This window comes from Cetorhinus maximus, chromosome 18, assembly GCF_964194155.1.
Source record: "Cetorhinus maximus chromosome 18, sCetMax3.hap1.1, whole genome shotgun sequence".
Classification (NCBI taxonomy): Eukaryota; Metazoa; Chordata; class Chondrichthyes; order Lamniformes; family Cetorhinidae; genus Cetorhinus; species Cetorhinus maximus.
The window spans coordinates 96284529-96296530 of record NC_135896.1 but is presented as its reverse complement, the minus strand read 5'-3'; the positions used below and the strand labels follow the sequence as shown (position 1 = coordinate 96296530).

Sequence of the window (12002 nt, the reverse complement as noted above, 5' to 3'; positions counted from 1 at the left end):
GAAAGTCCCCTTTATGTGGCTCAGTAGCAAAGTTTGTTTGATAGCACTCCTGTGAAACACTTGTGATGTTTTACCATGTGCCATATCAATGCAAGATATTATTGCATAATTTGTAATCCAAATTTTCTGTTTTCAATCATGTTGATTTCATCAATTCTGTTTCATTTTAAATATCAATTTACAGTCCACTATTATAATTCCCACAACCACGCTGAATAACATATGGGATTTACCTCTGCTGATAATCATTGCAACTTAAACATTGCTGGTGCATTGTTGAATAGCTTTATTGGTTTTCACCCTCTGTCACCTTCAGAATGCAGTTTCTTATTTTGGGGTATATTTCCTTTGCCTCTGACTTATTTGGCAATTCCTCAGTTGTAACCTAGGCACCGAGTGTCAGCAAACTATTAAACGTGTGGGGCATCATTGATGGGCCTGATACATTCCCACTATTCAGCAGGTCACTGAATAACAATCAGGGTAGGATTACTTGCTAATTGCCCACATATCCAACCCAGAAAGAGTGAAGCTAACTGAGCATGCCAGCCGACACCAACTAACTAGTTAACAAATTATTTAACGGATGCTGTAGCAGCAGCGATTGATAGAAAGAGGAATGACTCACCAATTTCTACCTCCCAGTCACAATTCAATGCTTCCTGCCTTTCTAACACATTTCAATCTCCGACAATACCGTCTGTCTCTGACAATACGTAACATATTGTCTTCTTTTATTTGCAGTGCTACTTGTTCCACATGTATGTGGGTGTCAGAGCTGGAGGTGGCATTGGAGATGAAATTGAAGACCCTGCCGGTGATCCTTCTGAAATGTATCGGATTATCTTTGATATCACATTCTTCTTCTTTGTCATTGTCATCCTGCTAGCCATTATTCAGGGTATGTTTTCTTACCACAAGAAAATTTTGAGGTGGAATTTATTTCCAATAAATTCTTTCATCCAAAAGATTTAGTGCTATTCACTCTTCACTGTTGAATTTCTGAGAAACATGCAATCGGTTTCCATCACATTTTTTTTGATTTTCCAGTACCCACTAAATGCACCCTTGGTTAGACCGCACTTGGAGAATTGTAAACAGTTCTGGTCTCTATAGAAGCAACGGGAAAGGTGTAATAAAGTCCCACTCAACCCTTGTTTAGCTCACACGTAGTGCATTATGGCTGCATAGCAAGCCAGCGTGGAGTGGTTGGCTTCACAAGCTGACTTTGGTTCTGGAGGGATTTGGAGGCAGGGGGGTGTGGGAGGGGAGGGTGCCAGCCTTCCGCCCCCTCCACCCCCACCCACCCCCTCACCACCTTATTATTCAGCCCATAGTGTTTCCATTTGCGGGCAAAACCAGAACTACAGCCCATATAAGATAGTCAATCATTAATCCAATAGGGAATTCAAAAAAAGTTCCTTTACCCAGCGTGGTTCCACTGTGGAACTTGCTACCACAAGGAGTAGTGAGTTGAACAGCATAGGAGCATTTCAGGAGAAAATAGGTGAGCACGTGCGGGAGAGAGGTCTAGAAGGGTGTGTTGATGAGGTTGGATGAAGAGGGATGGCAAGGGGCTTGTGTGGAGTGTAAACACTAGTGTGGATCTGTTGAGCTGAATGGTCAGTTTTTGTGCTGTATCAATACTTTGTAATCCTTTCAGTACCAACTCTATGCCTTAAAGAATGCAAACAATGCCAGTCTAGTGAAATCTGCTAAAAGCAGTATGTATATCGGCAATTGAATAAAATTTTAAAATAGTACAAGAAGTACAGATGTATCCCAGTGTATGTGAACAAACAAATGAATCAGTGTTCTGACTCATCATGTAATTACGATGGAGAAAATATTTTAATTAAAATGCTTGTTACACTGATCTTTCCTGACATTTGTCCTGGGACATGCGTATTGGATAATGTATTACAGGGGAGGAAAGCTTTAAAATCATGGTTGAAAAATCCTAGGTTTTATGCAAAAAAAAATTCTGCATCAGTCTATTGGCATTAAGATTTGGAAAAACTTTGGGCTATAAAATGTTGCTGATGTACCAGCACACACAAATACATGTGTGAGCAAGATGTTAGCGGCAATGTAATGGAAAGTGTAAGCTGCTCAAATATTGCTCACGCTATTATTTTCTGCTACTTAGGTTTGATTATTGATGCTTTTGGTGAGCTGAGAGACCAACAGGAGCAAGTGCGAGAAGACATGGAGGTGCGTTTCTTTTATAAATACTATCTTACATTCGTACCTTTTCATTTGAATTAATGTTGGTTCCCATTTTCTACTATTTCTAGACTAAAGGTCTCAATCTCAGTGTTATTAGGAGTAAGATTCCCTAAGTGTGTCCCTCGCACCCCACCCCACTATTTTCTTCTCTCTGCTGTGGTGAAGGTAGCAGTTTGATGGGCATTGATAAATTTGCTCGCTATTCCACATTAACATGGTACTGACACAAGAAGTGGTATTATACAGATGTGTTATATAACCACCAAACAACTATAGTTTCCTCAATAGCTGAAGAAATGTGAAGTATTATTCATGTCAGAAAGGAGCTAAGACAATGTTTCAAATGGATTGTTCTTTCATTGAATCCCAGACCAAATGCTTTATTTGTGGAATCGGCAATGATTACTTTGACACTATACCACATGGTTTTGAGGTACATACACTACAAGAGCACAACCTTGCAAACTACCTGTGAGTATCAATCAGTTTGTCCTGTTTGTGTGAACCATTTATGTGAAATTTATATAAAGATCATTATATAAAGATCATTCAGGCTGAGGTTGGCTTTAGTCTTCCATTCACTACTGGAATATGGTTAAGGAATAAAAAGGAAATTAGGGGAGGAATTTGCAAGGTAACAGAGAGGAGAGTCTGCCGGTTTGGCCAAAGCATATATTTTTATATAAAATCAGTTCCTTTTCAGGAAAGGCTGATAGCACCCAGTAGCTTTGCAAGTGGCTACTGGAAGCAAGGCATCCTTTTGCTGTGCAACAGATTTCACTATCTGCCTTCTTTGTGCACACTGGTGGCAACAGAGATGGAGCTGGGAGGAATTTGGTCCAAAGAGATCATCCTGATTGTCGCGCTCCATTCCCTAACATTGCCAGGACTGGATGTAAACAACACTTGCTCCCAGTCCTTGAGAAGATTCTGCTTCCAGGCTAAACAGGTGCGATGTAACTGGGCACCATCCCAGGTATAAACTGTCATTGCCTGCTTTGAGAACACCCTGCATCTGCATAGAAGATGATGATTTTCATAATCACAAAATATTAAAGTACTGAGTAGCAATCTGTATACGCTGAGATTCCAGCCCTGGGTTCTCACAGATAAGAAAAAAAATCTCTGACACAAAACATTTCTTTCATATTGAGTAATTACAACGTCCAAAAATAATTTGGCAGGGAAGCAGATGCAAATTTAATTGTAATTTACAAGTGATTTCTGTCTCTCAGGTTCTTCATGATGTACCTCATAAATAAAGATGAAACTGAACACACAGGTCAGGTAAGTAGCAAGATGTTGAACATGAATCAAAATAATTGTAATGAATATTTTTGTTTCCTGTTCAATCAAGCAGAGGAAGGTTAGCTTTATGTACCGTAATGCTTTTCAGCATTAGCATTCATTGATCGCAATGGAGGTACAGGACATAAAACTAGAATCCGTTGTTGAGGATGTGATAACAGGGCTCCTGGAAAATCACAGTATGATTAGGCAGAATCAACACGGTTTTACAAAAGGGAATCGAGTTTGATGCACCTCTTGAGGTTTTTGAGGGTGCAACTGGTGGAGTGCCGCGAGGATCAGTCTGCAGCTCTTTACAATCTATATCAATGGCTTAGCTGAGGGGACCAAGTCTAATATATGCAAGTTTGCTTATGGTACAAAACTAGAAGGTGAAGTAAGCTGTGAAGAAGATATAAAAGTTGCAAAGAGATTTGGAAGGGACTGTTTCTGGTTGAGTAATTATGCAAGAACACGGCAGATGGAGTGTAATGTGCGGAAGTACAAAATTATCCATTTTGGTATAAAGAATGGAAAGGAGGATGTTTCTTGAAAGGCGAGAGACTGGTAAATATTTTTATTCAAAGGGATTCAGATGTCCTTGTATATGAATCATAGAATTATATATGCAGGTACAGCAAGCAATTAGCAAGGCAAATGCTGTGTTATTCTCCAATTCCTTTGTAATAAAGGCTTAGTTAGAATAAGAAATTTGCTACAATGATGTTGGGGTTTGGTAAGGCCACACCTGGGGTATTGTGTAGTTTTGGTCTCCTTACCTAAAGGAGGATATACCTGACACTGAGGTGTGCAGCAAAGGTTCGCTAGATTGATTTTTGGGATCAGACGGATGTCCTATGAGGAGAGATTTAGACTGGACCTATGTTCTCTGGTGTTCAGAAGAATGAGAGGGAGTCTCATTTGAAGCATATAAAATTCTTAGAGGCTTGATAGGGTAGGTGCTGAGAGGTTGTTTCCCCTGGTTAAAGAGTCTAGAACGAGAGGATCAAAATCTCAGGATAAGGGGTCAGCCACATAGATAGAGACGAGAAGATTTACTCAGGGTTGTATTTTTGGAATTCTGTAATCCGCAGGGTTGTGGATGCTCATAATATTCAAGACTGAGATCGAAAAATTTTTGGACACTAATGGAATCGAGGAATAGGGCGGGAAAGTGGAGTTGGCATGGAAGTTTAGCTCTGATCTTATTGAATATCATTGTAGGTTTGAGGGGCTGTATGGCTGTTCCTGCTTCTATTTATGTTCTTCCTATATTCGGCAGTGTGCCTTTCTCTCCCTCAGCTAGTGCTCCTATTTTCCAGACCAACTTTATGGTCCGTGTGAGTGAGTTAGATTATGTATTTACCTACCTTGAAATGTTCTCCATCATTCTTTAAATATGAACATGCTTTCCACAAAAACTTGGCCAATGTTGGTTTGTTCTAGGAAAAACATATGCTAAGAAATTTCTAGAAGAACTTTACGTTGTGACATTAATATGTTTCCTACTTTGACCTCTTATGAAGCTCCAGGACTCAACACCAGTTAATTTTTAGCTTGGGACTAATCTCAACTGAGTACCAAAACACAGTCAACAGAGCTTGAGGGAATGGTTAAGAGGGTTTGTGCTGTGTGAAAGATGTCTTTCAGTGCAAAATGAAGAAGGCCTCTAGATCTTTCTTCATTCACACATCACAGCAACCATACCACCACCTTCACCTGCCATTTCTCCAGAACCACAATGCCATATTTATCAAAAGATAGCTAGAGTAATGAGGAGAGTTTTCCTGCATCCTGGTTTATGTTACCAACATTTATTGAAATAGTGCATTTAACATAATAAAACATCCCAGACACAGATTAACAAATAAAATTTGACACCACGCTGCTAAGGAGATATTGGGGCAGATGACCATAAGCTTGGTCAAAGAGGTTGGTTTTAAGGAGCATCTTAAAGGAGGAAAGGGAGGAAGAGAGATGGAAGGAGGGAATTCCAGAGTTTAGGGCACAGCCTCCAATGGTGGAGCGATTAAATTTGGGACACTCAGGACGCCAGAATTAGGGGAGCACAGATATCTCAAAGGGGTGTAGGGTTGAAGGAGATTATAGGTAGGTTGAGACCATGGAAGGATTGGGAAACAAGGGTGCGAGCTTTAAAATCAAGGCATTCTTTAACCTGGAGACAATGTATATCAGTGAGCAAAGAGGTGATGGGCGAATGGACTTGGTGCGAGTTGAGACATGGGCAGCAGAATTTTGGATGACTTTAAGTTTAATAAGGTTAGAAAGTGGGAGGCTGGCCAAGAGTGCATAAGAATAGTCAAGTCTAGAGGTATGGATGAGTAACAAAAGATTACATTATCCGAGTTATGACATTGGATTACAGCTTCTATTGCATCAATTTTATCCAGATTTAGCCGATCTTAGCCTTGATCCAACAGAACATCTCTGAATGTATAGACATAACCGCAGAATTTTCCACTCAGCGTGTGGGCGCGTGCCTGAACCGCCCAAGCGTGAAATAGCGCGCGATGACGTCAGGCGAGCGTCCTGATGTCATCGCGTACTCATGTGATATTTCGGTCAGCGGGCGCGCGCGAGAAACCTATTAAGGTCATTAATCAAGTAATTAACCTGTATTGTTCGCTGTCTGTCCAACGTTACAGTTAGCGGGTGGGCGAATTAGCCAGGTGGCCTTTGGATTTTTGAGGAAACCTCATCCACGGGCGGGATGAGGTTTCCATAATTAAACTGAAGGAAATAAAAATTTTGGGGCAGAATTTTTCAAATCTACATGTTGAGTGAATCCGACTTTTTTCTGGAATTTTAACAATGTTATTCATTGGTTTAGAATACCTCCTCAGGGAGTTTTCATTGTGTGCTCCCTCGCACCTGTGCTGACCTCAGCGCCCGCCCTCCTCCTGCCCCTGCCCCCGCCCCCCTCCTACCCCCGCCCCGGTAGCGCTGAGTTTATCAGCGTGCCATTTGCGGCCGGGGGCCGTTTCCCGGGCCAGCCCACCACGCCCACCCGATGACCCACAAATCCTGCCCATAGATATAGATGTCCAAATCTATAAGTCTAGGGGAATTGGTCAGAATTTTTGCTGTGAAGTATCAGTTAACAGCTGTCAAGTGAAGACCAATTGTAATAGCCCTATGGCTGAACAACATGCAAGTTTCTAATCAATATTACCCATGTTTGTACAATAGAGTCCTTTTTGTAACTATAGCCTATATTGGGAGGGGTGCATGAATCGTGGGCATGGTACATCGGAAATTCTGATGTAACACAAAGTACAAACTCTAAATGCAGAGTACATTGTAATGCTGCAAGAGTGTAGCTCAAGAGTGGGAAACACTCAATAACCTAATTTTATTTTCAAATATAACTTATATTGTGCCCCTCATTTCCTCAAAGTCTCCCAAGACACTGCAATCGCTTATTTTGAAATATAGGAAAACAGAGTAGTCATTTTACACACAGCAAGGTCCCACAACAGCAATGAGATAAATAACCGATATCCCTTAACTAACATCAGCAGAAGCGATAAATGTTGGCCAGGGCAGCAGGTGAACTCTCCTGCTCTTCATATAGTGCCATGGGATCTTTTGCTTCCACTGGGATAGACAGATTTTCTTTATTCTTTCATGGGATGTGGGTGTCACTGGCAAGACCAGCATTTGTTGCCCATACCCTAATTGCCCTTGAACCGAGTGGCTTGCTAGGCCATTTCAGAGGGCAGTTAAGAGTCAACCACGTTGCTGTGGATTTTGAGTCACACGTAGGCCAGACTGGGTAAGGATAGATTTCCATCCCTAAAGGGCATTAGTGAATCTGTTGGGTTTTTACAACAATCGATGAGAGTTTTATGGTCATCATTACTGAGACAATTCCAGATTTCTTAACTGAAATTAAATTCCACCAGCTGCTGTGGTGTGATTTGAACCCTTGTTTAATATCTCATCCAAAAGACAATACAGCACGCCCTCAGTACTGCATGGAAGGATCAGTCTAGCTGAGGGGTGGGGAGCCTGTGGCCTGTGGGCCGGATCCAGCCCATTTCTCAAGTTCTTCCAGCCCACAGCAAGATTTCTAAAAATTAAGATGAGCTCAGATGTTTTGTGGAGAGTCTGAATACAGTACTAGATCTTTCTATTGCCTGAATGACTTTGTTTATTGCTGTTGTTGTCTCAGGCGCTACTTTTAGTGAGGTCTGTACAAATCCATCATATTATGACAGCATGCCTGCCCGGTTGTCTCTGTAACTGACCACGAATGGTGCATGAAAACGACTAAAGTCCTGGGTGAACTTTAGGACAGTGTTAGACTTTTGGATTGGGAAACTTGCCATCTAATTTAAACAAAAGAATGACACCAGGAATGCTGAGAAACATTGCCCGGTTACCCTGCGGCAGGGCCAGCGAGCCATTGAAATCTTCACTCACATCGGCGGGACCGGAAGATGCTGCTGGTGTGAGGGTCTGGAAAATTCCAGCCATAGTCTTTGACTATAGTTGCTGTTCTGTGGGAAGGGCTCAAAACAGCAGATTACGCATTGCCAATGCAGGTTTATGTACTAAGGCTCCACCTACACTGTTTATCTTTATGTGTGATTTTATCGATGTGTGAATGCCCTATGATAAGAAAAATGTTCCCCACCGCTGGTCCAGATTATGTCCCCAATTCTGGAGCGGGATGATGCTTCTGACTCACTCAGTATCAACACTGCTGCCACTGAGAGCCAAGGGAATGAAAGGGCAAGGTAAAACAGTACAAAATTGTTTATCTATGCCCATATGCATAAAATAATTTTGATTATAACTTTCTGTCCATCAATTTAAGGAGTCTTTTGTATGGAAGATGTATCAAGAGCGCTGCTGGGATTTTTTCCCTGCTGGAGACTGTTTCCGCAAACAGTATGAAGATCAGCTTGGCTAAATGAAAACGTTTCTTGAATTAACCTACACATGGAACTTGGCATGAGTATACAACGGAGAGAGAAAAAAAATCGAGTGAGCGGGTATTTACTATTCCGAGACAAAATGAGAATAAATGTGAAATGGTGTTGAAAATGCAACTGTCTTAAAACGCAGTGACATTCAGCTTTTAAGTACCCAAACCGTAATATGCATCAGAATTGGAAGTGTTATGAAGATATTTTAAGTTAACCTTTTTCTGTGGCACTTGATTAAGTGAATAGATGGATCCACAGCGAAGCAAGGGTTACAAACAGCAAGAAAACATTGGGAAAAAATGTGCCTTACCTGTAGCCAAGCTATGCAACAATATGTATGTTCTGTTTTCTAGTTCATGCTCTTCAGAAAAGCTATCTTAGAATGTGTTCTCTTTGTTCACAATGTTAAGTCTTATTGTATGTATGACCTTAAGCTTGATCTCATTGTGCTTGTCACAGCAGCAGCTGAGCTGATAATTTATAAAGTTGTTGCTGGATATGACATTTAATTTTGTGAAATTCGGTAATACTTAAATATTACTTGTGCATTGGCTGTGTGCTTCCTTGTACCCCTTTCCTTCAAACGAAAAGTAATCACAACCTAAAAGCTTCAATTTCAAATCATTCAGCATTTAAGAGCAATGATCTGGTCAGTGCTGACTGTTTGCGATGTGATGCACAGTTTTGAAATAAAGCAAATGAAATTCAATAATGTACCTTTTTACAAGATCATATCTGATTTTTTTTTCTGAAAATGACCACTGACAGCACATCATTCTACAATTTGCTCTGTAGCTGCCGCTATTGGTTCAAAGGCACAGCATCAACATTGGATGGGATGGAATGGAAAGGAAAATATTTGGCCATTGAGGTGAAAATAGACTCAAGGTTGCTGAAACTGGGCTATGTTTAAAAAAATATATATTTATTAAAATCTACCTTAATTATGATAACCTGAAATGCACCAGAGTTATTTTACAGCGGCACAACAAAGCTCTTAAAATGAACAGCTTGCTTAATGTCTAACATAACACTTTACACGAAAAAAGAACCAAATAAAACTCTCAGCAACAGGTCATTTTATTCATGGATTTTACAGTTTTCATTACATCTTGTCTCTGCAATCCCCTTTTACATACAACTAGAATTAGAATTTTGTTGCTGAACCTAAGCCATTCAACCAGAATTTCACAAGCGAGGTGTAAGCATAAACCCTGATATATACTGTTTAGACACATTTATTAACATTTCTCTAACACTCCAGCCATGGAACACTGTTGAAATACATACTGTAGCCGCTCTTGTTCCACTGCATGCTGTGTGCAGAAAAGACGATGCCACTGTTGTGTTTAGGGTCAATGTATTTTTAGTCCTCATTCATATACCTGCAAGACTGTAATGGCGATATTACGATATCATGCTATCTAACCAATCTTCCAGTTCGTCCTCAGGGTCAAGCTTCTTCGCTGTTTCTGCTGGTTGTGAATTTGTATTATCTATCACTTTGGCACCAGACGAGTCTGTTTAACAGCAAAGAAATAATAATGTGACTGCAACAAGAGGTGCACATATTAAATACAAACTAGCTTCAGTGCTCACTGGCAATATACAGGCGACCTGACCTCCATGTTGAGATTAACATGCACTATTAAGTATGTGCCAAGTAACAGCTCACTCAAAGAAAAGGACAGTTGTAACTGTAAAGTGGTAAAATTGTACTTAAACTAGGTGTTTCTTCATAAATTCAATTTATGTCAGGAGGAAGCAACTCTAACTTCATAAAATCTAACAATGACGATTTGTCTATATCTAAGATGTATTGAGTCATGTTACATTAAATTAGTTAATGTAATTTAGCATATTAGCAAGTGCTGTAGAAAACATACTAAATTGGATACAAATATACCATTTATGTATATTCAAACAGAAGAAATTAATGCTTCTTTACTAGAAGGTCAACGTCAGTTATTCCCAGCACTTAAAACAAAAAAAAAAGCTTCAAATGAATGATTCCTCTTACCGGTTGAAGTATTTGCTGTTTCAGAATCACAGAGAGCTTCTACATCCTGAGTTCCCTTTAAGGAAACATCATTACTTTTGCCAACAGGCGTTTCTAGTTGAAGTAAAAAATCCAGCTCCTCGTCTAGCTTGTCTGGTGTTTGCTGCGGTGCCGGAGGACCACCCTTGGGTGCTTGTGTCACAGGGGTGAGCGTGAGGTTGAAGGTATGTTTGCCTGGATCCTGAGGCACAGAGCTGCCTGGGATGGTATGCACAGCTCCAGAGGGACCTGTTGCTTGAGCTCTAAATTGGCTAAATTTGCTTGGACCATCATGCACACTCTTCAGTGTCACCTGTGGTAGTTCAGCAGGGGATGTTATCTAAATGGGAAGGATACAAAAAAATTAAAGTTAACTGCACGGACTGAATTTGCCAATGTGAATAAGTAAGTATTAGTTTGTGAACAACTTAGAAATGTGAAAAAGATCTACATATAAAGTGTTGGAGGACTGCAATTTCCCAAGCTTTTATTCTTGAGATTCAAATATTTTTCACTTATAAATGTTTCCTTCATTCTTCACATTCCAACCGCCTTAACTAAGGGAGGAGATACTTAAAACGTTGGGAGAACTTACAAGTGCAGGAGTTACCTGGGCCAGGCGGGAGACATCCCGGAGTGCTGAGAGAAGGAAGGGTGGGCAATTTGGAGACTCTTGCCAACAATCTTTCAATCTTCTTTACATATGGGGGTGGTGGCAGAGGACTGGAGGATTACAAATGTTACATCCCTGTTCAAAAAAGGGGAGTCAGCCAGCACCAGTTGGGGGGGAGACTTTGAGCCAATAATACGGCACAAAATTAACTGGCGCTGGAAAAAAATGTGGGTTACTAAACAAAATCCAGCACAGATTTGTTAAAGGTGAATCATGTTTGCCTAAAGCTCTCTGATAAAAGTAATGGAGAGGTTTGATGAGGGTAATACGGCAGGAACAGAGAGACCGGGGAGCGTGCATGCACATATTCTTTGAAGCTGGCATGACAAGCTGAGGAGGGTATTGACATGGCACATGGGATCCATGACTTTATAAACAGAAGCTTAGAGCGCAAAAGCGAGTAGTCATGCCAAACCTCTATAAAAGACTAGGTCCCGGCTGGAATATTGTGGCCAATTCTGCACACCACGCTTTGGGAAGGATGTCGAGGCCTTGGAGGGGGTGCAGAGGAGATTTACTAGAATGGTAACAATGGAGTAGGGCTTTGGTTATGTGGAAAACGAGAGAAGCTTGGAACATTCTCTTCAGAACAGACGAGGTTAAGAAGAACAGATGTTCAAAATCGTGAAGTGTTTATGATAGAGTAAACAAGTAAAACTGTTTGCAGTAGAAGGGTCAGGAGCCAGAAAACACAGATTCAAGGTAATTTACAAAAGAGCCATAGGCAACATGAGGAAAAAAAATTACACACTGAGATATGATGATCTGGAATGGTGGAAGTAGGTTCAATCGTCACTTTCAAAAGGGAACCGGATAAAAA

The 12002-nt window shown here is 40.7% G+C and overlaps 2 protein-coding genes across 3 annotated transcripts in view; one reads left to right on the top strand and one right to left on the bottom strand.

Annotated features, from left to right (window-relative positions):
* Positions 1-9187, top strand: part of LOC144693381 (ryanodine receptor 3-like) — a 337370-nt gene extending 328183 nt beyond the window's left edge. For both annotated transcript variants that reach the window (XM_078563242.1, XM_078563241.1), the window contains 5 exons: positions 745-901; positions 2150-2214; positions 2600-2700; positions 3465-3516; positions 8360-9187. In XM_078563242.1, the coding sequence (XP_078419368.1) occupies positions 745-901; positions 2150-2214; positions 2600-2700; positions 3465-3516; positions 8360-8455 (471 nt within the window). In that variant the 3' untranslated portion in view covers positions 8456-9187. The remainder of the gene's footprint in view (positions 1-744; positions 902-2149; positions 2215-2599; positions 2701-3464; positions 3517-8359) is intronic.
* Positions 9188-9533: 346 nt separating this feature from the next.
* The window catches only part of aven (apoptosis, caspase activation inhibitor), an 86384-nt gene continuing 83915 nt past the window's right edge, over positions 9534-12002 (bottom strand). The window contains exons 5-6 of the mRNA XM_078563244.1: positions 10492-10849; positions 9534-9991 (exon numbers count right to left, since the gene is read on the bottom strand). Of these exons, the coding sequence (XP_078419370.1) occupies positions 9879-9991; positions 10492-10849 (471 nt within the window). The 3' untranslated portion in view covers positions 9534-9878. The remainder of the gene's footprint in view (positions 9992-10491; positions 10850-12002) is intronic.